This window comes from Pocillopora damicornis, chromosome 13, assembly GCF_964200805.1.
Source record: "Pocillopora damicornis chromosome 13, jaPocDami1.2, whole genome shotgun sequence".
Classification (NCBI taxonomy): Eukaryota; Metazoa; Cnidaria; class Anthozoa; order Scleractinia; family Pocilloporidae; genus Pocillopora; species Pocillopora damicornis.
Genome location: NC_142682.1, coordinates 15,316,013 through 15,343,680, shown reverse-complemented (window position 1 = coordinate 15,343,680; position 27,668 = coordinate 15,316,013). Strand labels below are relative to the sequence as shown.

Sequence of the window (27,668 nt, the reverse complement as noted above, 5' to 3'; positions counted from 1 at the left end):
GAGGTAAACGTAAACTCATTTAAAAATGTGGAAGACACCGCGCTGATCCACATCGTAGATTGCATCGTTGGACTGAAGAGATTTTACTCGAATAGCTCTCTCTCTTCATCCAAAAGGATAATCCCTCGAGGAAAATTGCCACTTGTTGAAAGCAAAATAAAACTACAATCGCTAAAAGTGCAAGGCAAGAAGTTCAAATTCTCCGTTTGCCATAAACGTCTCACTTCTTTCTCTAATAACATTAACCAGGAACAATTGACAAAAAATTGCGACCAAGTAAATTTCGGTTGAAGTTTTAATGATCAAAAACAGTGTTCTCAAAAACACCTCAACTAACTCAAATTGATCATTCAGTCAGGAATAATTTGTTTAAAAAATATATGTTTGAATACAAATTATTTGGGTTCTTTTATTTGGCCGCTTTTAGTTTCTTCGTCAATGTATTATTCTCTTCTTTCATCTGCTTGTAGTCTGCAGTAATTCGCTCAAGGTTTGTTGCTGTGTTCTTCTGACTTTCCATTTCAATCTACAATGATAGAAATAAATAAACCTTTAACACCTAAGAGTGACAAGCATATACTTTCTCCCATCAGTAGCACGCCTGAGTCATCCGTTAAGGTTACAGGAATAAAGGACACGATCACGAACTCAAGAAGCTCTTGATTGCTGGAAAAATTCTCCTTGGAAGTACGATAGTTCTACCATACGAAATGCATAGAGACGGGTATGGAGAGCTTCCGTGCTGATGATAGGTTGTAGAGGGTTAAAAGAGAGTACAACATGGCAGGTTGACCTGTTCCGGGCGTTCAGTTAGTAAAACGAAGCACGATGATAAACAGCGCTAAAGTAGCTGAGGAGTTAAAAAACGAGGGGGGCTGGGTAGGGTCACGTAATGAAACGACCAAAACCCTTTTCGCTTTTTCACTCATCTACTTCTATCACGCCGTTTTCTATTTTGCTCCGTTTAACTAACTGCAGGCCTGGAACAGGCTAATGGCAGCTGTGACATTGCTCAATATCAATCTGTGAACTGTCAGTTAAAACAGACAAAGTGGTAGGTAAAATCTGTAGATGGCGGTGAGGCGCGCGATTGCTTTGGTCATCTTTTCAACGACACAGTGCGAACCGGCGCATCGCACCGCTAAAAAGTGCAAACTCCCCTCCTCCCACTTCACTCCCAGCTATCCAGAAGAAAATTTAGGGCACGCGAGATAGACCAGCTTCCCATCAGGTGATGAACATGTAGCTCACAGTTGTTTCACTGGGTTACTCGGCTCGTGCGTGAAACTACATTGAGATAAGTAACTGTTACGTTACGTTACGTTACGTGCCATACCTGATCCTCCAAATCTCGTATTTCTCTCAAAATCGATCCCGTTTCCTCTACAGACTGAATCAGCTCTTTGCAGTTCTGAAACACACGAGGATCGCCGAAAATAGGTCAATAATCACACAACATGATACCTCTCGACCATTAACTCCTGAAGCCACTGATGGAACCCCCTCCTGATAGGGCGCATTGTCAACTACCCTTATACAAATTGCCTGAAGAATCCCATCTACAAAAACGTTCTCATGTTATGTGATAAACACAAACTTAAAGGCTTTAACGTTTTCCGACACCGCAACTATTTAGACATAGGAGGTCATGCGCGCGAGTGCCACGCCTCTCGCGTGACAGCTGTCTTAAGCGCGTGTTCTTTGCGCACTTGCGAGTACATTCTACTCAAACAACACGGAAACAGTTATTGTAGAGTCTTCACTGATCTCGTTGTGTTTTTTCACCCGTTTCTCAATTCATAAAGAGTTCGAGGTTACATGTCATGATAGAGTTCTCGGAACTTACGCAAATCCTGGACAGCGTCTTTGGTTGATACAATATCAAATAATTCACCCACCCCTCCCCCCCTCCTCGGGCCAACCCTCTCTGCAGTGTTCGGATGCGGCTATGTAAACACGAAAAAACAATCCCCTTAGGCTAAATTCTATAAAGCCTTTATCGATACAAAAGTACTTTGACGAAGAAAAAGTAATGAATGATTTAAGTTTACCTCGTGAAGACTAGCGAGATATTTATAAGCCTTGCGACAGGACTCGTCTTTTTTGGCATCCTGCAGAAGAACAGGTGGAAAACAAATCTTATTAAACGACAGTGTCACTTCCTAGATTCTGATTAGCTGTAAGCACGCTGCTTCTTTAAGCAGGCGTTGTTTTCGTTACGTCATACCCGCAGACATTATACCAAAAAAATACGTCGTACTTGAAGAAAATAGTTTTAAAGCGTGCATAGTAAAAAAAATATTGTATTCAGCTTTGGAAGGATATCAAGAACCATCAAGGCCCGGGTTTTTTGCTTTCGACTTCCGTAGATAACACTGATGAACCTTGGCCTTGTACTTATACTCCCATGAATGACCAAGACAAAATTTCTCCTTACAATACCAATACAATATCAGGAAGACAAATGACGAGAATAAACGAAAATATAAATTAAGGGATCATTATTTGATCCAATACAAAATTCTCCGAACTCACACCAAAAGAGTCATATGGCAGAAAGTAATGAGAGTTACCAATGAGATCTTGGGGGTGAAAGGGTTAATGATTCATGCTGAATCTCATCCAGCATTGTCAATGATTGAGCAAATTTAGCGATGAAATCCAAAGCTCTTATTACGAACCATCAAAACTGACTAAATATGAACATTTTTTTTGAGATCCTGCATTCAATTCAATCTGCAGGGAAATTACAGCTGATTTAACAAGCCACATCAACAATTTTCTTGTCGCACCCGAATATCTGCTACTGAAATATAGTCGTGAATGACCGCTCGCGAATGAAAATGAATGGGAAGCAATCTAAACTCTCTCAATAAAAGCAGTTGCTTTTCTCTGAATTCTTCTAATTGATTGTATGGTCTTCATCCCGCCACAAAAAACAATCGCAAACTACAAACCCTAAAAATAAGTTCATCCGTGACGGCAAATGTTCTGTCCAGCTTCCCAGATAACTGATTGATTTCCTTTTGAAGATCTTTCGTGTCGATCAAAGTCTACAGGAAAAAGAAAAATTCAAACTACTCAATGAAAACGATAAATTCAATCCTTGGTCACTGATAGGAGATTAAAAAAACGCCTCAATGGAGTTTCAAATGACTTTCAAAACCAAGCTTATTAAGATATTGAAAAGAGTGAAGTAGAACCAGAAGCAATTTACCTCGGCCAATAAAAACGAACAACGCAGGAAAACATGAAGGACTAATTCGCGATTGGCTTTGGTGCTCCAACTGATTGGTCAAACAATTCGCGCGTGATTTTTAGGCCAATCACAGAGTCTTTCAATTTCACATTGAGCTAGTAAGAATTCAGGGTAGAAAACAACAAAATGCCCGGCTGAAACGCGGGAAAACGCGACGGACCAAGTCGCGTTTAATTATGTTTTGAATCTGATTGGCCGAGTAGCTGGAGCGAGGTTTGGTGACCAATGATTGAGCTTGGTACACTAAAATCAAGCAAACCTGGAGTATATTCAACAAATTGAAAATTGTTTTACCTTGTTAATTTCTTCTTTCTGTTTTTTGATGTTTCCTACAATTTCCAAGATACGCCGAGTGTATGCGGACCTGTTGACATCTTTCCTCATCGTCTCATATTCAGCAATCTTCAAAAGAAACAAGAAATGTTTTCAAATACAAGTAAACACTCGACCTTAAGTCGAAAGTGGTCTGTCCCTGTTCTTTGTTTGGCTCTGAGTACCACGCTGCGAAGTGTACTTAAAACAGTGACGCTGAAAGAAATGTTTCTGAAAAGCTTCAGAATTATTCATATTTAGATCGCTGGTGTAGCGAAGAAAACTATTGACTGGGATGCTAAAAACATTGTCGAAGGCAGATGAAAAACCACTTAACCGTATTACCAGCTGTTTATGAAGTTCTTCTTTCCCTCTGGCTTCATCTGCAACTTCCTTCATTTTTTCTCGAAGAGATCTAATCTCTTCCAATTGTTTTTGAGCTTCAGACTGAAATCAAGGAACCAAAAACAAAGAAAAAACAAAGCAAAGCTTATTAAAAAAATGAACAAGCAAATGCAATAATTTCCTAAGAGAAATCAATCACTTTTAGCAGTAAAATCCTTAAGCACCAACTGAATGTCAGTGTCATGTTAGAGTGATTATTTGTTCGCCTGGTGCGAAGCTGAGGGGTTAATGCTGTGAATTTAACGACACCTGTCTATGCTTTAAAGGCGATAGAGCCCTTTCCAATTACGTTGGTGGACGGAAACCAAAACCCGCGAAGTAATCATATCGCACTCCAGAGGAATAGCCATACAGAACACAGGAATGTATTGCAAGAAGCCACTGAGGGTCGAGACAGTGGGTCACACACGAGTGGTCGGCTTCAAGCGCGGGAAAACGCAAGGGATAAAGACGCGATTGGTTCTTAAATCTGAGTGGTTGGAATGGTGGCATTAGAGTTGTAGACCAATCAATGCAACACTGAATTCGTTTTGACACTCATCTATCAGTAGGTGAAATTTATCAATTCATTTCTTACGGGAAAAAGTAGAGCATCATTTTGTAAATCTGTTTATCGCAAACTTTACACAAAGGAATCTCACAAGTCATTTACGAAGATTCAAGCCCATAACCTACTGAAATGCGATCATCTACGGCTGTGGTTCGCTTTCTTGCGATTACTCAACTTTCCCTTTTTTTTTCTCATTATTTGGCGACTAGGTCGCACACGAATACCAAAGAAATGAAAAGTCGCATACAAAAGATGGAAAATACTAACCGCTCTGTTGGCATTGAGCTGTTTCAACTCCCTATACTGATCAATCAGAGGAGCCCTGTGTTGCTCCCACTGCTGAGCCAAGTTCACGAGTCGCTGCGCACTGGAATCTACAACACTCTAGAAATATGAATTTAAAATGATTTTTAGTAAAAAAAAAAAAGGGGGGGGGGGAAGGGAGGGTTATTAAGGCCGATAAAGACAGGGAATAGGAGAGGACTAGTCTGTTTAAAGGCTTGGTGCTTTCTCTTGGATCGTCGTCCAGTGCGCGAAGGAAATGAGAGCAGCTAGCGTTATAACGAATGCGAGTGGACGATGGGGTTTGGGAAAGAGAAAATGAAAACTCCGTGAACCTTCTCCAGATTAAGTAAAATTTCCTGAACAGATTATTCTTCGCTGCTCAATCTCGCGCTTGCCTTGCGCTTCCTCGCGAAATTATGAAAGGAAAATGATTGTAGGCAAACTAGGAAAGGGGACGCACTGGGAGGGGAAGTAAATAAAGAGAACTGGACAAAACGGTATACACCCAGAAAAAATTTTTTTTTTACATGAATTGAACTGAATACCTGTAGTTTAGCGATGTTGTTCTCTGCATCAGGCAGCAAGTCCATTGTTCTTTTCTTCACTTTGTAAAATTCTTCCTGCTCAGAGTTTTTGGTCTTCTGACTGGCGATCTGTTCATTTGCCTGAAATAAAATCATCCACGTCACCACCTCGCATTTTTCAACGCTTTTTGCGTATTGATCAACCACCATAAATACTTAAACTCGATACGTTATTATCGTCATCGTTGGAATCGTTGTCATCGACATTGATATGGCTATCTGGATTTCTATAGCGCCATAGGCGCTATAGATAGGGGTAAGTTTCTTAAGAAACTGTGGTGCTGCGTCGGTGGGAGAGTATGACAGGGTAACTTAGTATTATCTATTAAGTTGATAACGTAAATTGGCCATCGTAAAGAGTTTCAAAGCTGACGTTTCGAGCGTTAGTCCTTCGTCAGAGCGAATTACAAAGTGCTAACGCTTAAAACATCAGCTTTGAAACTCTCAACGACGGTCAATTTCGTTATCAACTCAGTTGATAAAACTAAATTACCCTGCTCTACAACTTGAGCTAATTAGGGGGCGATTAAGTTTTTTTCTACTTCTTGAGTGGTTATTGATCAGTTACTGAGCCCACCTGTTGTATACCAGCTAAAGACTTCTTGATCTCCAGTTCATCGCGTTCGATGCCAGCACTCAGTTCACCCAGTTTAGATTGCAGCGCTTCGAGTTCCTCCTCCCTTTTTTTCCTCATCTCCTACTCATAAAATAACAATAATAAATCAGTAAATCAATAAACACAACAAAAATAAATAAACAGTTTCTAAAGGGAACAGTGAATACCCTGGCACTGATTTAATGCGATCTTGGTGTATGGATCAATCTGATTGGTCTGTTATCTCGTAAATGATTTGAACCGAAGGGTAACACTTGATATAGTAGTCTGATCGTCCGGGTGAGGCTAGTCCTGAGAAGAACTGTTGTCGGTAGCGGTGACTGACGTCTCCATACCTGAGCGCAAGTCGTCACCACGAGTCAAGTGAATAGATTTTGTCAGTACAAACGCGTTTGGTTTAAACCGATTTGTCAGTTTGGCCGTGATTTTGTTGGATGTAAGACTCAGGTGATGTCAGTTGGACGTGACTGATCAGTTTCGATCCCTCGGTAATGCTAGGTCGTTCTGGTAGGTCGTACATTCCCAAACAGGTGAAAAATGTGTACACTCAAATGCAGAAAACAAACTCGATAGTGTCAACTAACATTTTGTTAAAAAGGCTGTCTGGAAAAAAGTGAGCAACTAAGGTTGACCAAAGAGTTGGCCATGACAGGAAAAGAGTCTTGACGAAGGACAAAACACACAGTAGCCATTTTACACCCAGCACCATATGCTTCACCTCTTCTGTGTCCACTTCAGGAGGACCTTCCTCAGTGAGTCCTACCATGGCAGCAGCTTTTTGCTCATCCTGAAAAAAAAAAAGGTACTCATAAACAAAAACAAGTCAGAACAACAATCTCCTTCAAGTTAAACAAAGCAGATTACTAATTATTAGAACAGCAAATGAACCACTAATTATTTAAAGCTGCAATCCATACTTTTCTTTTTCAGTTCTGAGATCAACCACTCTCTTGAAAATGAATTTCAAGTTAAAGGATAACCTTACTTGTGCAAACTGGAGTTGTTCAGTGTGAGTGAATCTTGATCCTTTGGAAGGTGCAGAGGAACCTAAAGCTTTGTCTGTAAGAAATGAAAAAATACATCAAGTTTAAAACAAAAGTTCTGTCAATAAACCCTGGAATGCCTGAAGTCTCTTCTCTGAAATTGATGATCACGCATTAAAGGTTCAAGTGATGTATAATCTGACTTACTATGTTTGCTGGTGAAGAAATTTATTTAATTGAAATCGATAAATTGTTTGATGCAAGGTTCCATGCAGATTCCTCTTAACTTGCATAGATAATTTCTGGGAGATAAATAATTTCTGGGAAATAAGTAATTTCTGGGAATCAATTAATTCCTGGGAATTAATTAATTTCCCACCTTCCAATCTCAACTCATTTAAATATATAGTAGTTGATAGCAATTTTTTTTCTCATGAAATGATCCCAGACTCAACTAGTTCTTGATTTTTTCACTAAATCCTTCTTATTAGTTCCATAGGTAACATATAGAGAGCTGTATGTATGAAGAATATACATATACTGATGTTAGGGTGTAAAGAGTTAACCCTTTAACTCCCAAGATTTCATCCATAATTCTCCTTACTGTCTACCAAACAATTCATGTGATGTTAGTTTGGAGAATTTTGAATTGGATCAACCAATAATCCCCTCATTGATATTTTTCTCTTTTCTCATTACTTGTCTGCTTGATATCATGTTTATAGTGTAAGGAGAAATTCTGTCTAGGTCACTACTGGGACTTTAAGGTTAAACTACCTGAAAGGGATGAAACAATGTCACTGAGGTCACCACTTGCTGCAGCTTTCAGATCAGCCCTCTGCAGCTCACTCTGTAAGTGCTGTTTGATCTTCTTCTCCAGACGCTCCCTCTTCTGAGCAAGGTATTCCTAAATTTAAGTTATCAGTCAATTGGTGAGTTAAAGTATTTTCATCAAGATGAACCTTTCATGATAAAATTGACTAAGACAATTTGTACAGAGGTAACAAGAAAATAACCAGAAATTCCAAAATCCATACTTTGTAGGGAAGTTGAGGAGAATTATTTTTTGAGGGATGTTTATAGACAAGATGTTAATTCTGCAATATCAGATAGCATGGTCAAATTAAATGGCACAGGCAACATTTTTGTTGCAATTCCTTAACAGTTTTGCCTGTAAGCATTGACAGACTCTTACAAGGAGAGAAGATGCAATTTTCATGGCCAAGAACACATCAGGGTGACCTGGGCTAAGATAAGAACAGACCACAACATTTTCAGGTAGAGACAGGCATTTGCTAGACATCTTTCCATACCTAATCACCCACAAAACAGATCAGTAGGCTCACTATCAAGCCACAAACCTCTTTGGACAGCCGTGATGCTAATCCACTTTGGTTCCATTCATTTTCCCACTCATTGGCTAGAGTTACAGATATGGCATTGGCTTCTAACACAGATGGTGCAACATCTTGGCGGCAAGATGGCTGGCTTGTAATGAGTGGCATTGAGTTGCTATAGTAAGCTTTTAATTCTGGAAAGATCAGTAAAAAGAGATAAGACACTCAGTCAGTTGTAAGAACATAACACTTCAACTCATAAGAGAGATACAAACACAAATTCTCCCTACATACACTATAAACCCATATCCTCAAACAAGCAGGCCAAGAGAAAAGACAGCTGGAGAATGTTACCTTCATTGATATGACACCAAATTATCTCAACTGATTTAAAGGGATTACATAGTGGCCAAGGAGAATCATTGATCTGATCAAGAGCTACAGATTGAGGAGCTACAACAGTCACCTCTTCTATTCATCCCTATTAAGAACTCTGTTATATCCCTGTTAATTCTTATTTTTTTTCTTTTTCAACACTTTGGTGTATGCATGTCTAGCCAAGCAAACTGTTATACTTACCTGATAGTTTTTTTAAGTTCTCTAGGATGCTAATACAGCTCCAAAAATTGTGAAGTCTCTTATGCTATGTTTGTGAAGTCTCTGATGCTAACAGCATCACTTACAAAGGCAGAGTTTATTTACCTTCAGAATACTGGATCCAGAATCGATGAAAAAACAAACTATTAATAACAATTTACAAAACACAATTATATTAACCTTTAGGAATTTTCTTGGTTAAATCTCCAAGACCCTCTGGTACTCTCACAGGGCAAGCATGAAATCTCCGCACAGATCTGGCTCCCTTTAAAATATTATGATGATTATTAGACATTAATGAGTCTCACTGATACAGTTATGTAGAGTGGTCTGCAAGTTTTTGAAGTACACTGACAGATGCAAGTTACTTATCAAGATTTTTACTCAATCTCAACTGTTTCCTAGGCTGTTTCTCCAATTCATGTCCCTTCTTGAAGCCACCACCGGTACCATTTGCCAGCTGGCAGCTCTTTTACATAATACAGAAGGACTTTTCAAAGTGTCACCCTCATCAAGGCCCCCTGCATAACTTGCTTTGATATGAATAAAAGGGGGGGGGGGGTACATTCCTAAAGAAACTGTGGTGCTGCCTTAGTGGGAGAGTAGAAAAAAGTAATTTGGTAAAATCAACTGAGCTGATAACATAACTCAGCCCCTGTTTAGAGTTTCAAAGCTGGCATTTCAAGCATTATCCCTTCTTCAGAGCATTAATGACAAAGAGCTAATGCTCAAAATGTCAGCTTTGAAACTCTTAATGGTGGCCAATTTATGTTATCACCTCTGAGTTGATGATACCAAATCGCCTTGTTACTTTGATATGAACAGGATCGAGACTACTGTTGGGACAATAAGAGAAGTCTGTTAATAAAAATGATTGTACCTCTTTGTGCCAAGCTTGGGGCTTAGTTCCACTCCAGCTGATGCTGTCCTTTTTGCAAAATGAAGGAGTCCAAGGTCTCTTAAGCCTCTTGGACAACTCTGCTGATATTCGCCTGTGTAACATTACAGATGAGCCTGGGAAAGCATATATAAACACAGCAAATCAGCAAAATAAATTCGCAAACTGTGGTAAAAAGTGGATAAAATGCTGGGGAGGAGTGGGTAAACCTCTTACCGACTAGTTTCTAGGGAGATATATATACACTGTACAATCTCTTAGTCACTTTATGCAACTAATAACATGATTTAGTATATACTAAAACAGTGGATAGCATTGGCGGCATGCTCTGATTGGCTACTTAGACTCAGAGTATCCTTTACTAGTCACTCTTTGACACTTGTGCAGGATTTGCACCCAAAAATATTGTAATCATTGCAGGAATAAAAAAGTTAAAATAACTTTTTTGCCCTATATTATCTCAATGATTCAGTATAATTATACTAACACAACTATTCACCTCAGTGCCAGTGGCTAGTGGTGGATACCTATCTAACTGCTTCACAGCCCAGTAAATATCAACTTTTACTGAATAGTTGTTAAATGTAAGGTCTAACAAGATGGACCTTCTTTGTAAAACAAATGAAATACCTAAAGGTTCACCGGCTGATTCTGAACTCTCTTTTGGAAGATGCTCCACCAAAAACATAAACAATTTCCTGATATCAGCTTCGTTGGAATACAGAAAGGTCTGATAGCCAATCTCGCCACGGTATCCAACTTCCTATACAAATGAATTTATGAAAATAAAATTAAGAAAAGTAATAAAGGAAATTAAAGTTGCATCAACAAAACAATTTCAATAAAAATGACAGTGGGAAAGAGAAAGTGCTCAACAATGCCAGAGAAGGTATTACTGTTTCCAGTGACATCTGCAAAGACTTGATAGGTATAATAAAACAATAGAGGTTAGATTCACAGGCATAAATATGTTTCAGGACCATCTCAAAGTCATTTTAGCCTAAGCTGTGAGGTGAGAGTTAAAATGACTCTTAAAAGGGTCCAGAACATATTTATATCCAAGAATATGAACTGTGTTACTACTATTATGTCTTTGGAGGACAATGAGAAAATAAAAATGACCACAAAGCAGACTGAACATTCATGCAAGCATGTAAACAAGTTAAGATACACTTTAAATGGCCAAAACCTCAATTTCAGCCCACGAAAAGAGCCACAAGGTCCTACAAAGGCATAATCATGGTGTTTATAGAAAAATTCAAGAGAATGAAGTTGCTATTTGAATTAAAGGTTTTTAGCAGAAACATTTTGAGGGACCTGACCTACACCAAGTCTGCACTACCAAGACACTTTTCCAAACAATTGTATTAATTTTCACCCTGTAAGCTATTCATTGGTGGGAAACAGTACAAAAAATTTTAAGGAAATTCAAAATACAACCATATAAATTTGACTTGGGTATGGTCTCCCAAGAAAATCATAAAGAAATTTTGATCAGGATTGTTTCTTTCAAATTTTCTGTTGTCAAGGTTATGAAAATTGTGACAGGTTGTATATGAAAAGGATGGTATCAGTATTTCTTTTAGGACTATACATTGAAAATAACAAAGGAAAAAAGCATAGACAAACGCTCTCCAATTAAACTGTTGCTCAAATGTAAACTGATGTGCAGATCGGAGAAAAACAGTCTTAAAATTTCACAAACAGAGTAGGTTGATTCATGCACAGACCCTTAAAACTTCAGAAAACAAAAACGCACCTGACAAGCGTTGGCAAGGGTTGTTCCAAGACGGAACTTAGATGACATGCTAGCAGGCAACACAGATGGAATCTGAAGATCTTCTTTGATCATATGAAGACATTTTGATGTTGCTGCTACAATCATGGCTGTGGTAAACTCCTTTAGACTTGAAACATCCTCAGGGATGTCACTATTAAGAGAGTGGAATGTGTTTAAATCACACAGAGGGCTAAAAGTTGGATGTATTTTAAATACAACAGATTCTGCCTTTCCATTGATCATCTCAACCTTGACAAAATGACTACACTTTCTGGAAATTACCCTCCCTGTCGATATCACCCTAAAATCAATATCAGTTTACAAAGCTTAAAATATAAAGCCAAACATGTTTCTGTGAATTTTTGGGCATCTTGTCAGCATCAGTCCCTCTCAAATAAAAGGAATAATAAAACAGTTCTTCACAAAGGGTAAAACTTCAAATCCATATTGTTTGAAGACAAAAAATTATTATGAATCTGATACTCATCTTGCATTTACTGGCCTCGTTTCTGAGCAAAATTCGTGAGGGAAAATGTCTCGAGAGGGAGGGGGAGTTGTTTCATTTCTAAGTGTTTCCAGGAGGAGGGGCAGGTCATCAACGAGGGCACTATTTAAGGCCCATAAAACGGTAAGGTTTCCTATAGTTTTTAATACATACATGAACTTATTAACTAGCTTATGATCTTTATGATTCGGTTTAGTGGTCTATTGATCTCTTTTGTCTCTCTAAGGACGATATGTATCAAAGCATTTCGAAGGAGTAAGACAGCCACATTGGGGATTATAAACTAACGATCATACAGCAAGTTTCGGAGTACAACAAGTTTAAATAAAGGTTTAGCGAGTAAATAACTAAGTTTTCAAATTATCCAAGGGACAACCGAAGAAACAAACAAAACTTTAACCGTACCAGCCAACTTGTCTGAACGTGTGAATAATTATGTTGTCCACCTCCTCCATCTTGGAATTTATCTGTATTCTCCCGCGGGACTTGGGTTCTAATTAGTTTTCATTTCTTTCCCAGTCTACTCTCTGCAAAATTTGCGCGCGGATCGCGCGCGTGTAAAATTATTTTGTTGTTATTTTGATCACGGTAACTACAACACAAACTTCAGACGTTACGTAAAGGTTTTAAATAGCTGACTACAGATATCGCTGAGATATTCCACATCGCAACCGATTGGCATGAGAAAATTTTAATCAAACGGCTGATGATTCATTGCGCTTTGTGCCCTAGGGCCCGTTTCTTAAAGGTCCCGGTTATTTTGATCACGGTAACTGCAAAACAAGCTTCAGTTGTTGCGTGAAAGCTTTAGATGGCTGCCCACAGATGTCGCTGAGATAATTCACATGGCGACCGATTGGCATGAGAAAATCTTAATCAAACGGCTGATAAATTATTTTACACTTTGTGCCCTAGGGCCCGTTTCTCGAAGATCCCGGTATCTTAACGGACCCGTAATTTAAAGCTGTTTTCATTCAAGATTGGGGGTTTCAAAAGTTTTAAAATTATACAATTAAACTTTAAGGAAAAAAAGCAGAATGTAACAGTTATGATGCAGGAACCTGCTCCTCTATTTTTAAATTGTGATTTTAAAATATGCCTTCGGGCTCATAAGTTACTCGGGGACCTTCGAGAAACGGGCCCTTGGTTAAAAACTGAACGGCATTAATGGATCACGCTGGAGTTTTAAACATGCACTGAAAAGCGTAATTTCAAGGGGATGTAGGAAATTCAACGACAGTTGTCGGTGGTAGGCTACTTCTGAGGGGATTCACGCTGATTCACGCTGGCGAACTAAGGAACGAATGGTCTTCTATTTTTAATTGCGAGTGTCAGAAATCAGCGGGACGTCTTCAGTTCCGTTTTGAAAATGCTTTCTGCTCGGAAGAATTACGGCGGTATCCTTCATATTTTTAAAATTATAAGAAAACAGATTTTAAACGTCATTTCTTTAAAAAGTGTCTCTTACTCGCTCAGCGAGAGGTCTGAGGTCTAGTGGTCACTGCTGTTATTTATAGTCACGGTCATGTCACGGGAAACATCTTGGTGGCGAGGATTTTGACAAAATGAGTATGAAAAATAACCAACAAAGGACTGCCTCTTTGGAAATATATCTATGTGTTTCTCTCACCCCTACCCAGCGTAAGAGGAATGTCTCTTGGAATACTTCCTATTTGCGAAACGCTTGTTCCAGTCTCTTTTTTCACTTATGCACATTGTCTTTCCCGCCGAGTAACACCTGTCTCAGGTCTACCTTCACCACCTGAAAGCGATCTGCCATAACGTAACTAACTTGCGCCAGGTTTTTGCCACTTTGTGATAAACTGTCCGGATGAGAGAAATGATTTCATTGTACGCATCAAATTTGGTCGAACGACATTTTGGCTCTTACCTAGTGTAGAAGACACAGTATACGTCAAAATAGAATTTCATCAGAGCCGAAAATAAGAAAACAACGAAAAAGATAGTATACTGACGTATACTATTTTTCTACACCAAGTAAGAGCCGATATTTTGAGCGCATATATTCGCCGTATCTTTAAAGATTTGTTGGCATTCCTTCCGTGACTGAAGAGGTCACGCGACAGTGGCAACTAGACCTCAGACCTCTCACGCGGCGCTTGCGGTTCTCGGGAAAAAACCATGTTGTACCGATGGCAGCAGTTCGTCTTATTGCAAAACGGATTTGTTTACGTTTGACTGTTGAGAAGACATGATTTGGACCGCTGTTAGAAGGAACAGACTCCTTGTGTTTGTGATCATCGTTTTGTGTCCGCTGATGTATCATTTTCTTTTGGAGAGAGAACGTAAGTTATTAACGTTTATCCGTCTATGCATTTCTGTCACTAACGTGCACTTTTAACATAGTTTTTCGACGTGTCCTCGGCCTATGCAAATAGGCTCAAGTTGGTGATACGATCTGAGTTGATTGCGCTAGATAATTTGCAGAATTTCAGGATCAAATTTAGATTGAAAACAATAGTAGTGCTAATGCATACCCGCTCGCCAGAACTCGCATAGGGTAAGTCTCTCCAAAATGATCTACTATGCTGAATTTGAGTGCTCTAAACGGTTATTCTCAATGTTGTTGTTAATTGGAGAGTTCTCCCTCGCCAAACATTTGTCCCTGTCGTTTTGTTAGAGTAGTATTCAAGTTAGGTACGACTGCTTCATAAATGACTGCGGAACTCGTTACGCCGGTAATCGTTTTCCACGATCTCTTAGAGGAAGGCCGATTATTGTTCGATTCGATTTTTTCTGGAGTTTCGCCCCACCGCATTAATATTTCAAACCATACATCAAACTCTAAATTGTGTAGTTTAAAACAGCGCTCAGTAAACCAAAATTTTCACTCACAGTCCTTGGCTTTTTTACATTTAACAATCACCTAACTTAAGGGTCAAAGATTCCTTTCGGGAACATAGATATTGAATTTGAACATAAACGAGAAATTCATTTTTGTTTATCGTGATATTCATACATGTTTGTTTGAAAATAAAGCTTTGAAATAACAGCGTGTACTTAGATTCTCAAGACAAAAGTTTCATCATTATTTTTACCATTGTCAACTATCCACTACGTGGTTTTTAAAAAGGAAGATATCGTCAAAATTTTTGTCCTTGGGGAAACCACTAATTGGTTCACCTTCGATATGATTTGGTGCTGTTTTATTTATGCAGTTAATCAAGGAAGCTCGGTTGTCAAGGCTGGATATTTTCATAAACATAATGTACCTGTTTTAAAATTTACTGAAACACTCAAAAATGATAAAAATTATGTATGGCAAATTGTGACGACTTCCACTACATTGTTAGCTCTTGACTCATGAAACATATTTTAAACATGCTTCTTACAATAGGAAATGATTGTTTTTGAATTTATAAAAGCTGTGTAAATTTAAGTGAATACAAATTTCTATATAGCATTTGCTGATAAAAATAATAGGAAATCTTGGTTTAAAGGGTGTCTCAGACTTCCCACGTTATGTCCAGTTAGTGAATTACTTTAATCAGGAAATAGATTAATTATCTCAGAAATTGAAAGCACTTTACTTTGCTAAGTCCTTCTTAGATACATGTAGTGAATTACTTAATTTTTTTACGGCAATTATATTGTTCAATATGTACATGAAGAAGAATGGTTTATTCATCTGTCATCACAGGTATGTGGTAAACTGATAAAGCATTTTTGTAGTTGATACAGCCTTAGCAATAGATAATGCTTTCTAGGAATGTTTTCATTAATTATCATTTTGGGAACAAATGTTAAGGGAAAATGCAATTCTAAAGAAATATTTTTCCCCTAAGGGAAGACAGGTGGTATGAAAATTTGAAGATGTACAATACAATTTATTTATGCTGCAGAAAGTACTTGTAAAACTTGCAGTATTTGAGATAAGAATGATGCCAGCAAAGCGTCCACAACACCATAATTATGGTTTCGAGAATATTTGCCTTTTCTTTTCACAGTTTTGGCTTAAAATTTAAGATTATGAATAGATAAAAAAAAAAAAGTCTACATTCTTCTGGAATGTATTAAGCATCACTTGCTGGACACACCAGTGAAATAATAAAAGAGTTTTATGTCCTGTGTATGGACAAGTGGCTTTCTTTAGGAGTGACTATTTTTCATGCAGTTAAATGCAATTTAACAGAGTTGGCAACAAAGAACATCAGTGTTCTCTAGTAGTCAGTGGTTTTTGCATATGTGCATGTGTCTGAATTATATGAGTACTTCATTTAAGGCCTTCTTGCATGTGCTTTGAGTGTGAACTTTCAGCATTGTTTGGAGTGGTAACTTATTATCCTCTTTCCACTGTTTGTTCAGTGTGACATGTGTCTATTTCCCTTTCTTGTTTGGGAGCTCAAGGCTGGGTTGCTAGGATTTACCAGCCATGGGAGCAGTCTCCATCTAGGAGCTAGCTGCCAATAGTGGAAGCTCCTGGATGTTTCAGGTACCCATTCTCTAATGCAGTTTTAAACAATCATAAATGAAATGGTTGCAAATTTTAGAGCTTATGATGATGCAATGATAAAAATTTGGTACAGAACAGACTCTGGTGCTCTCACATAGTTATCAATAATTTGTCTCTGAAATTAATGATAAAATTAAATTTATTGTGTCATATTAAAATGTATCCTGTATACTTGTCTACTTTTATAGCATTTGATTCTGTTCTTATTTAAGAATTAGGCCAGTTACTTCGGCCATTTTTTAGACATAAATCAATCAAGTTCAAACAAAAATTGGATCAATATCAGTATCTGGGCAACTGCCCACCTACCCCTCCCCTAACCCAACATTAACATTAACTTGTTGTCAATTGACTGTTGTTGAGTTAGGGGAGGGGAGGGGTAGGTTGGCAATTGCCCAGATACCGATATTGATCCCAAAAATCACACCGAACATGATTGATAACCAAGCTGGTGGGAGGCAAGCTTATTAACTTTTTTTTAAGGGTGGCTGAGAAGTTTACATTTGGTTCTCTTGGAAATAAATCTTGCAAATCAAACCTAACATGATTAAAAATCCTAGCTGATATATAACAAGCTTAGTACAAATTTTATAGAATCAGATGTAATTTGGTTTTATCAGCTGGGTTGATTATGTAAACTGGATGCCAAATAAAGTTTCTTAAGGTGACATTTCTAGCGTAAGCCCTTTATCAGAAAGATTCAATCTAACAGATGAAATTAACAAGGGGAATGTCAGCTTTCGAAACCTCTTATGTGCCCAGTTTACATTATCACCTCAGTTGATAAACCAAATTGCAGCAACACAGTTTCTTTAGAAACTTACCTCCTCTATAAGAAATGTAACTGTTTCAAGCATAGCTGACATGTTGATTTTTGGTTAACTTCAAAACAGAAAAACAAAACTTATTTTTAGGATGAATTTGTACCTGATACCTTGGAAGAGCCAGTCTGACAGGCCTTAACCCTTTAATCCCCTAAGAATGACAAGCATCTAATTTCTCCTTGTAATATCACTCCTGAATCACATATTAATGTCTTAAGAGTAAAGGAATAGATTGCCAACTGAAAACACTCTTGGGGATGGGGCCCTAACAGTCTCCCAAGAAAATCAGAGACAAATCATGATCAGGGTTGTTTTCTCGATTTTTCTGTCGCAGAGGTTTTCAAAATTTTAACACCAGTTATTTATGATAGGTTGTAAAGTTTCTTCAGAGTCCCACCCCTTCTGTTAGAAATGTAACTGTTTCAAGCATGGCTGACAAGTTGACTTTTGATTCACTTCAAAATGAAAATAGCTTGGAAGGGCCAGTCTGATAGGCCTTAACCCTTTGACCCCTAAGAGTGACCAGCATCTAATTTCTCCTTACAGTATCACCCCTGAATCACACATGAAGGTCATGAGAATAAAGGAAATGATCACAAACTTAAGAAGCTCTTGATTGCTAAACAAATTCTCCTCGTCATCACTTTGGAAATGTATAGAGAACAGTATGGAGAATATGACTACTGATATTAGGATGGAAAGGGTTGCTACCCAACTGTACTGCCTGGTCTTTCTTGTTAAATAGCTTTGTAGAATGATTTAAAGGTAACATTTTTTTTATTCAAAAGGAACATCAATAAAAGGTATAGCTGAAATTTGGAACAGTTAATACATTCAATGATATTGGACACAGCACTTTGTGACATGTCTTTATTTTGAAAGTAATCAGGAAATATGTTAAAATGAAAGCAATGTTTAAGAGCTTTTAACAAGTACTTATGTTACAGAATGGCAATTAAACTCTAAATTAAAGCCAAAAAACCCTTGTCTTATTATAAATTGATTTAGTTGGTTTATTGCCTTAGAATAACTACATGTAACATCCTACAGTATATCTTTAGCACTCCTTCTTCAAGACAGATCTCATGATGTAACCCACCTGAAACACAATCAGATAATTGCAAGCAGTTTAAATGAGAAATTTTCACTAGAAAAAATTGCTCATAAAGGTAAAAGGCATGTTTTGGTATAATTTCACCAAAAATGGGAAAATGGAAAAACATTTTTTTGTACCTCAAACACATTTAAAAATACTTTGCTGGTATGTGGTCTCACTTGCTTGACTTTCTCAGTCTGTAATTTAAGTATGTCTAAACTTTTTCATAGGACATGGTGCATGTATGTATTAATTTTATAATTTTCCTAACCTGTTTTAACATTTTTTATTTTTCTAGGCTTACCTCAAAGAGTAGAAAGTAACCAAATAGATGAAGAACTAATCAAGAAAATACTCACTCTGAGAGAAAGGTTACGTGATGCAGAATTTCAGAATTCAGCCAGATCTCATGAACTTATTTCACTTAAGGAACAGTTGACTAAATTGGAAGCTGCAAGAAATAGAAGAACTAACAACTCTATTACTCATACTGACTTTAAGAATTCATCCAGGCTATTTTTTGACAATCAAAATGTGCTCCAGTTACCAAGTATTTATAATTTTATGCCTCATCTAATGGATTCTCCTGGCAGCCTAAAGCCCGCTTTGCATGTATCTAAGGACCGCCAAGGAGGTATGTATGTTTTCAGGTGCATCATGTAGTGGAGATATAGAGGATAATACTTGGGTGTGTGGAGTTATGGAACTCCTCTTGGAGTGTTCAACTCGATATAAATAGCTCACAAGTGAGCACAGCGAACAAGGGAGATATGGATTTGAACATAAGAAGAAAAATTCCATGATATCTACCAGCAATCGTGTATTATTTTCAATTGTTTATCATATAAACACAATAGCCTTTTACTGACAAGAAATTAAGTTTACTTTTATTATTAATGAATGAAAATAAAAGGAGTGACAATCACTGGATAAAAATCGTAAAGTAAGTTGGTGCAAAGACCCGCAATGAAACAATGCCTTGAATCATTGCAAATACAAAGATGGGCGTAATTTTCAATATACAAAATAAAGAAGGCTTGAGCATCACAAGTATTTAAGTTGTCTATTTTTTTACTTGATTGATCTATTGAATACTTTGTTTTTTTCAGTGTCTCTAATTTTTGGAATTCCCACAATAAAGCGAGAGAGGACGTCCTACCTATTGGATACACTTGCTTCATTACTAGATGCAATGTCTCAGGAAGATAAAGATGACTGTGTTATAGTCATTTTTGTTGGTGAGGTAAATGATTAAAAAATGTTGTGCTTAACCCTTTAACTCCCAAGATCTTATTAGTAAATTCTCCTTACTGTCTTTCATACAATTCATATGATGTTAGTTTGGAGAATTTGGAATTGGATCAACAAATAATCCCCCAATTAATATTTTTCTTTATTCTCATTACTTGTCTGCTTGATATTGTGTAGATAGTGTAAGGAGAAATTCTATCTTGGTCACTAGTGGGACTTAAAGGGTTAAGGAAGGGAAGTATATTTACTCATTAGAAAAAAAGTTATTTATAACAAGATAGAATTATTTATAGTAATTTTTCAGCTTTCACAGAGCAACCTTTACATGCCACCGAAAATTTTTGTCTGTATGCGTCTGTATGATCCAAACTTCATCAGCTAAATGTTTATAAAGCTCTGAAGACCAGAAGGATTTTAATTCTTTACAAGGGAACATTGCTATTGATTGTATCATTTTACTGGATGCAAACTATGCAGATCCAGCAAAAGTGCAATTATAAAGTGAATGTATCAAATGCTAAACATTTTTCCAAATTTTTTTTTTTTTTTTTTTTTTTTTTTTTGAAGACTGATATAGAATTTAGTAAAGACGTAGCTAATGGCGTCCAGCAAAGGTAATAGAATTATTTGGTTTTTGGCTGTCTGTTTTAATCGCTGAGTTGGGTAATGTTGAAACTGATATGTGCCCATCTCTTGTTCTGCAGATTTCCTATAGATGTTGGTTCAGGATTGATAGAAATTGTCTCACCTTCAGCAAGTTTTTACCCAGATCTGGATACTGTTCCACTAACATTTGGAGATTCAAGAGAAAGAGTCAAGTAAGTGAACATGTCTTGAAATCACCTAGTGATGCAACTTTTGTGGAATACATAAGGAAGATGGGTAGAAGATGAAGATCTACCTGCATGTCTTGAGTGAGAAGGGAAAATGTCCCAAATGGCTTGGCTTGCAAGCTGTATGTTTAGCAGTACGGTCAGAGCTCAATATATTTTCTTTAAAACCAAGCAATCAGCAGAATATTTCTGTATGTCTCCCTCACATTTCCAGAATCTTGTTCGATTTCCTCAAAACTTTTTCTAAAAGAGTGGGGTGAAATTACAGGAGCACTGTGAGAGGAAAGTGTTAAGCCCAAGAACTCAAAACAACAACCTGGGCCAGGCTCAAAAGCAGACGCTATGATCTTAAATTCAGGGCATTACCGGTAGTTGTTATTTCCCTGCATCTCCTGCAGCTGACTGCCTTACCTGGTGTGGAATCCTCTTTTCTTAGCCATCTTTTATTCTGTTTTTTCACTGTTTGTTTCTTGTGATTTTGGATACTATTTGATTTAGGTGGAGAACAAAACAGAATCTTGATTTTTGTTACTTGATGATGTACTGCCAGAAAAAAGCAAGATTTTATGTTCAGGTGCAGTAATTTCTACTTTATACATATTTTATTTATCAAATGATTATCACCTCAATATTAAAAAGTTTAATTGCCTCTTTCTATTTAGCTGGAAGATGACATTGTGGCCACACCATCTTTTGCTTCAACAATCAAAACATTTGCACTTCAACAAGAAACAAATCAGTGGCTAATTTTGGAGTTCTCAGCTCTTGGATTTATTGGTAAAGGTGTTTTGTATGTTTTGTCTTGGGCAAGACTCCAGTCTGACTCACAGATCCCCTTTCAATTTTTTTTTTTGACACGATTAACAGGAAAGCTTTTCCGTTCAAGTGACTTGAGTATGGTTGTGGAGTTCTTTCTAATGTTTCATAAAGACAAACCTGTTGACTGGCTGATGGATCACATTTTGTGGGTCAAAGTCTGTAACCCTGAAAAAGATCAAGTAAGTAGTTATCTTTTATTTTACTATTAATCCTTTACACCCTAACATCAGTATACATTTTCTTCATACTGTTCTCTTTACATTTCCTGTGGTACTGACAAAGAGAATTTCTTGAACAATCAAGAGCATCTTTTAATTAATGATCATTTCCTTTATTCTCATGACTTAAACATTTGATCCAGGAGTGATATTGTAAGGAGAAATTAGAACCTTGTCACTCTAAGGGATTAAAGGATTATGTATTAATCTTATCACTCCCAAGATTGTATAAGAGGCTTTTATGACACGACTTTTTTAACCCTTTCACTCCCAAAATCTCAAATTTTTTTAATAGTAACTTTCTGCACTGTCTACCATTCTTTTTTTAGAGTTTTAATTCTGAGAATTTGATGTGGGCCATTGGTTTTTGTTCTCAGGAAGCTTGCAAAGCTTCTCTTTCATGGAAGCTTTTAGGAGCTGTGCACCCTAGATTTCTGAGACAAGTGTCATCAGACACCAAGTGATACTTTTAAGAGTGCAGCTTAGAAGCTTCTCCCTGATACAGAGCACATTTCAGCTGAGTGTCAGTGAGAGTAAATTACGCAACAGGAAATCAGAATATTTTGAACAAAAAATTTTCAACCAACCAGCCTTTTTTTCATTTTGTAAGTGAATTGATTGAATAAAAATGTTGACCAGAGAAATTTAAATTTTCTCTTTTTGCAGCAACACTGTGCAAGAGAGAAGTCACACTTACGAATAAGGTTCAAACCTTCTCTCTTTCAACATGTTGGCAAAGAATCATCACTGAAAGGAAAGAAACAAAACTTAATTGTAAGCCTGGTGTATTTAACCCTTTAACACTCAAGATCTGATTGTTAATTCTCCCCTCTAGCTGCTAAACATTTCCTTAAAAATTAGTTACGAGAATTTGGTTACAGATCAAGATAACAACTTCTACCTGATAGGTTCAAGTATTCTCATCACCTGGATGATGTATGTCTTTTGAATAGTATGAGGAGAAGTTACATGTTAATCACTTCTGACAATTCCAATTATGTTTTAGGTATCCCTCACAAACTATTGGTTTTGATTTCAATTTATGGAAAAAATTGTTGAGAAAAACTTGCTGTAAGGAATGTTGCTTTAAAGGAAGACTTTTTTAGGAACAAAATGACTTGTATCTGTTGTTGTGTGATCTCTAGGATAAAGACTTCAAGAAAGCACCATTGTTCCAAGCTCACTTAAACCCCAAGGCTGTGTCAATTTCATCACTGGAACCATATCAAGGCTACACCATAGACCGTGCATACAAAGGGCAGACATTCTTCTGGGCTTATCCTCCCCATACTGATGATGTTATGAGATTCAAATTTGATCAAGAAATCACAATAGAAAAGTACTGTAACATTTTTAATTTTGACAAATATACTTTTCATATTCAAAAGCAGCCTTTTTCTTTGGTTTCCCAACATTTTATAGTTCTGCCTTTACTTTAATGGAGTGATCTTGTCATGGAATGTTTTTGATTTAACGAGAGCTTGAATCCACCTGCTAATGGCACTGATGAAATTGAATTTCTTATGGAATCACAGGTTTCGTTTCAAGTCTGGAAATCTTGAGCATCCTGGTGATATCATAAGGAATGCTTCAGTGGAAGTTCTTCCAGTTACGGCCCTGGCTCAGGCAAAGAAGATGCCAGGTGTGTCATTTGCTCTTTGTTCACTTTTTCTAGTAGAATTTGAAATTAAACTTTCCTTTTTCTTGTTCCTCTTCTTCTTTCCCAAAGGGAGGTCAACCGGAATTGATAAAGTTGATAATTATTTGTTAGGGAAATGTGGCGGCCTTGTGATTAGTGCTCTGGACTCCTTGGCGAGATGTCTGGGTTTTATATCTGGCTCAGTCATTGTGATGTGTTCTTGGGCTAAAGAACACATTGTGATGTGTTCTTGGGCAAAAGAAACATCACAGTGCCTCTTGTCACCCAAGATTGAAATGGGTGCTTGTTGTGTTTAAGCAAAGACCAATGTTTTTAAAATAACATGAAAAACTTTAATTGCTAGATATGCAACTACTAACTTACTTAACTTAACGTAACCTAAACAACACAGACAACTGAATATATTTATACTGCTACTCAAATAACATTACATAATGTAAGGTGATGACAAGAAACTCTTTGCAAGGTAACAATACATAATCAACACTAAGTTTGGGGTCTATTCGCAATCAACTCCTCAGTACTGACATGAAAGCATGAATTTGTCCTTAGAGCCTGGCAGGGAAGGATCACCAGAAGCAAAGAAAAATTTCATGAAGTATGAGTTTCCTTTGACCAGTTACAAAAGTGTTGGCATGTTCACACCTGCTGGTCTTGCCGATGGCACAGTACCCGAAGAGATTGGAAAAGTTGTGGAAATGAGAGTACGTGTACTGGGTCATAACAGTTTGAACTGGATAATGCTAAGTGAGGTAAGGATGAGTGTTTAGTCTGACCTGATATTAATCCTTGAACCTCCAAGATCTGATTTCAATTCTCCCATTTAGTTGCTACACATTTTCTTATGAATTAGTTACAAGAATTTGTTGTTAAATCAGGATAACAACTTTTACCCAATAAATTGAGTAGTCTCAGTAACTGTTTGCTGGATAATGTATGGATATTCTGGGGAGGTGTTATATGTTTATCGCTTCTGGGAGTTAAAGTGTTTTAAGTTTCTAACTAGTGCATGGAAATCATGCTGTGTTCACTTGATGCAAGTACTATTGATGGTTATCTTGAAAACATGCAGTAGCACTTCAACACAAGTTTTTCTTTTGTCTCTGAGAAGGTTGGAGGCCTTGAGGAACTTAACCCTTCAAACTGTGACCAATATCTAATCTCTCCTTACGGTAATACTGCTGAGTCATTCATTAAGTGATTGGCAACCTAAGAAGCTTTGATTTAAAAACAAATTCTCCTTTTCAGTACCAAAAGAAAAGTATAAAAAAAAGTATGGAGAAAATTGATGCTGATGTTAGGGTGTAAAGAGTTAGGCAATATGAGGTGACAAGAGGTCTGCAAAGGGTCAAGTGCCAGACCAACAGCCGACCTCTCCTCAACTTGTTTCAAATCTTCCTGCTGGTCGAAAAACACGCATCCTTCCCTCAGGCTATACAATGTTTCAAATCTTCCTGCTGGTCGAAAAACACGCATCCTTCCCTCAGGCTATACAAGCAGAGAAGAATAATCTTTTATTTGATATTGTAATCATAATGATTGTAATTGCCCTTTCTTTTTCTTCAGATACACATTGTACCAAAGGGTGCCAGATGACAAAAGTGAAGATGCATCTGCAAGGATGGATGTACATAACACTTTATTTTTGCCATAACTTAATTATCAAAATTACAAATTATATTTCAAAAAAGGTTTTTGACGATGATACTCAACTCCCAGAATCTTAAGGGAACTAGCACAAAATTTCAAGTTTTCCATAAAATCAGCCAGATGGCTCTACACAACATTCATCTTATCTTGTGAATGTTAAGTGTTATGGAATGAGTTTTTCAAGTATGAGTGCACAAATGAATCATTTTTTAATTGGTAATTAGGTTGTAATATTTACACTGAGAGACTGAGAATTTCTTTTTTTCTTACCAGGGAGGGGAACAGGAGATATACTGTAAGATTCTTAAGTAAACAGTTTAAAAAAAATGTAGTCTGTTGTGTTGTTGATAACATCATTTATGCATCAATCCTCCTATAGATCATCAGTAAAAACCAATCGTACCTTTTAATATATATAATACGAGATCATATAAAGCAACTGAGATGAAGCATCAGTAGTTTGCTTCCAATTCCGCTGGTTGTGAGTCTACTTTAGATTCCCACATTAGTGAAAACTAGCCTTAAGTAGACAGAGATCCAAGAGTTCTCTGGCTAAAATGTTGTGGTCGAAGCAATTATCCCTGAGATACCAAACTTGATAAAATATTTGCATTTGGTGCTGTTGCCATAGAATAGGGTTTTCAAACATCTTTTAATATATTTATTAAAAATTCACTCAATTTCCCCACTTTTAATTTTTATCACTAAAAAAAGTAGGTAGAGGAATTTGAATTAAATGTATTATTGAAAGATTTCATCAAATGGATTTTTTATTATTAGGTGTATAAATATTTCTTGATATCTGTTGTGTTGAATTTTAATCTCAGTGTATTTGTACCATATTTCACAAGTTTTAAGGGTTGTTTGCACATTTTCAGTTTTGTGTCTCCATGCATTGTGCAGAGTTTGTTTTCCTTTATAAATCTTTTTCGCAGATTGTAGATGAAGATATTTTGCTTGTTAGTGATATAGTGTTCTATAGAGAACTAGAAGTTTATTGAATTGAATATTCATAATTGATGTTGTTCACTGAAAAATCGTTCCTTTTTCACAATGTTATGAAGGTACCAAAATTTATTTAAATGTCTTAAGCCACACTGATCTGATCAAGCTGTTTGATAAAAAAAAACTATATTTTCAAATTTAATAATAGATCCTAAAATAGGTCTCAGTTCATGTATAATTTACATTGCAGGTGATATTTTAGGCTATGACAAAGTATATATTATTCCATAACTAAAGAGCATATTTCCAAAAGCTCCAACTTTTTGCCAACTAAATATTAAACAATTTTCCTTGACCCTTTAACTCCCACGGGTGACCAAGACAGAATTTCTCCTTTCGATATCAATACAATATCAACCAGATAGGTGATGAGAATGAAAAAAAATATCAAGTTGGGGGATAATTAGTTAATCCAATACTAAATTCTCTGAACAAACATTATAAGAATTGTATGGTTGACAGTAAGGAGAATGACAAATTTGATCTGGGAGTTAAAGGGTTAAAGCTTCTCTTTCCAGTGTCTCAAGCTGTTTCAAGGTCTCCTTTGTAATTCAAGATAGCATGATATTTTTAAAATAGATTTGTAATTTGAAGTAAAATGTGGTAGCAATAGTAGCTGTAAATAGCCACTTTGGAAGGTTTTTAGAATTTAGGCACAAGCATGGTTAAGTTATTTGGGGCACATTCAAGGTATTTCATACATTATTAATAATAGTTTGTTAACATATATCTCACAGTAAGTACATGTGCTATGATTGGTCAATTTAGTTGGCCATATTTCACTGTATAACCTGCCGAATCCAAAAGTTTTTTTTTGAAATGAAATATTTTCCCTTTATTAAAACCCCTTGTTAAAAAAAAAAAGATATATCTTCCAAACCTTGTATTCTTGGCCTCTACCGCAAGTTACGGCCTGGGCCATTAATCTGAGTAGAGAAAATTTGGTTCCTTACAAAACATACCTCAAACTCCGATTTGTAAGTGGTATGAACAATTTGTGTTATTTCATGCTTTATGATGTTATCTGTCATCTGTCCATTAAAAGAAATATAATAATATAAGTGTTAGAGAAATCACAATCACTAATTGTTATGTTCATGGATTTTTCTTAGCCTTTGGTTAGGAAGAAATTACTGACAGCCCTCTTCAATCTCATTACAGTTTTGGTTCAAACAATTGTGTGTACAGATATTTATGTAGTAATATTAAAATGTTCATCTTGTGGTGTTATTGGTTGAGAGGCGTTTTCCTCAGGTTTTGAACAACTTGGGCAATGGTTGGGAAATTCCCAAAATGATTTACAAACAGATGAAAGTTTCAGTTCTTACACCCGAGTTAACAAACATTTATCGTAATAATTATTAACTGTTTTTTTTAAATTGGTTCTGTTGGTTGAGTCTTTTATTACACTGTACACTCCTCATACCCCAACATTTATATTTACATTCTCCATTTGATTCAAGAGTGACACTGTTGGGACAAATTTGAGGCCTGTTTTTCCCCCTTTTTTAAAATCCTTTTTAACCTTTTACATCTTAATATCAGTATCTCTATTCCCTATACTCTTGTCTACACATTCCCTTAGTATTGACTAGGAGAATCTGTGCAATAATGAAAGCTTCGTAGGTTAATTTTTGTTTCCAGTTTCACTGTAGAGAGAAACTAGAAGCCGGTCACTGTTAGGGTCTGGAGGATTCCCTTCGTTGGTTCCCCCATCGAGCTCTTCT

The 27,668-nt window shown here is 36.8% G+C and overlaps 2 protein-coding genes across 3 annotated transcripts; one reads left to right on the top strand and one right to left on the bottom strand.

Moving 5' to 3' along the window:
* Positions 1–281: 281 nt before the first annotated feature.
* LOC113685472 (coiled-coil domain-containing protein 22 homolog) lies at positions 282–12,650 on the bottom strand. Its single transcript, XM_027202983.2, has 18 exons — positions 12,517–12,650; positions 11,586–11,757; positions 10,457–10,589; positions 9,809–9,942; positions 9,109–9,193; positions 8,356–8,525; positions 7,772–7,901; positions 6,997–7,070; positions 6,730–6,798; positions 5,973–6,092; positions 5,357–5,476; positions 4,794–4,910; positions 3,917–4,018; positions 3,554–3,661; positions 2,958–3,053; positions 2,052–2,111; positions 1,337–1,411; positions 282–526 (listed from the first exon to the last, which is right to left on the bottom strand). The coding sequence occupies exons 1-18, from the start codon at positions 12,564–12,566 to the stop codon at positions 410–412; spliced, it is 1,932 nt and encodes a 643-aa protein (XP_027058784.2). The 5' UTR covers positions 12,567–12,650; the 3' UTR covers positions 282–409.
* A 1,562-nt stretch (positions 12,651–14,212) lies between these two features.
* Positions 14,213–27,171, top strand: LOC113685461 (alpha-1,3-mannosyl-glycoprotein 4-beta-N-acetylglucosaminyltransferase A). Of its 2 annotated transcripts, XM_027202973.2 has the most exons (14): positions 14,222–14,417; positions 18,804–19,139; positions 19,615–19,748; positions 20,324–20,370; positions 20,461–20,574; positions 21,088–21,163; positions 21,252–21,366; positions 21,457–21,587; positions 22,293–22,400; positions 22,772–22,965; positions 23,162–23,268; positions 23,839–24,038; positions 24,853–24,913; positions 25,210–27,002. In XM_027202973.2, exons 1-13 carry the CDS (start codon positions 14,324–14,326, stop codon positions 24,880–24,882), a joined length of 1,686 nt encoding a protein of 561 aa, XP_027058774.2. In that variant the 5' UTR covers positions 14,222–14,323; the 3' UTR covers positions 24,883–24,913; positions 25,210–27,002. The 2 variants fall into 2 exon arrangements, with proteins under 2 accessions (XP_027058773.2, XP_027058774.2); XM_027202972.2 differs by having other exon boundaries at positions 14,213–14,417; positions 24,853–27,171.
* The last annotated feature ends 497 nt before the right edge of the window (positions 27,172–27,668 follow it).

Coding starts and splice junctions, on each gene's coding strand:
- LOC113685461 (XM_027202972.2), top strand. CDS start 14,324: ATGATTTGGACCGCTGTTAGAAGGAACAGACTCCTTGTGTTTGTGATC. Junction 19,749..20,323: donor TAGTCATTTTTGTTGGTGAG/GTAAATGATTAA, acceptor TTTTTTTTGAAG/ACTGATATAGAATTTAGTAA. Junction 21,588..22,292: donor GTAACCCTGAAAAAGATCAA/GTAAGTAGTTAT, acceptor CTCTTTTTGCAG/CAACACTGTGCAAGAGAGAA.
- LOC113685472 (XM_027202983.2), bottom strand. CDS start 12,566: ATGGAGGAGGTGGACAACATAATTATTCACACGTTCAGACAAGTTGGC. Junction 7,902..8,355: donor CATCACGGCTGTCCAAAGAG/GTTTGTGGCTTG, acceptor ACTTAAATTTAG/GAATACCTTGCTCAGAAGAG. Junction 2,112..2,957: donor CGGATGAACTTATTTTTAGG/GTTTGTAGTTTG, acceptor GTTCTTCTGCAG/GATGCCAAAAAAGACGAGTC.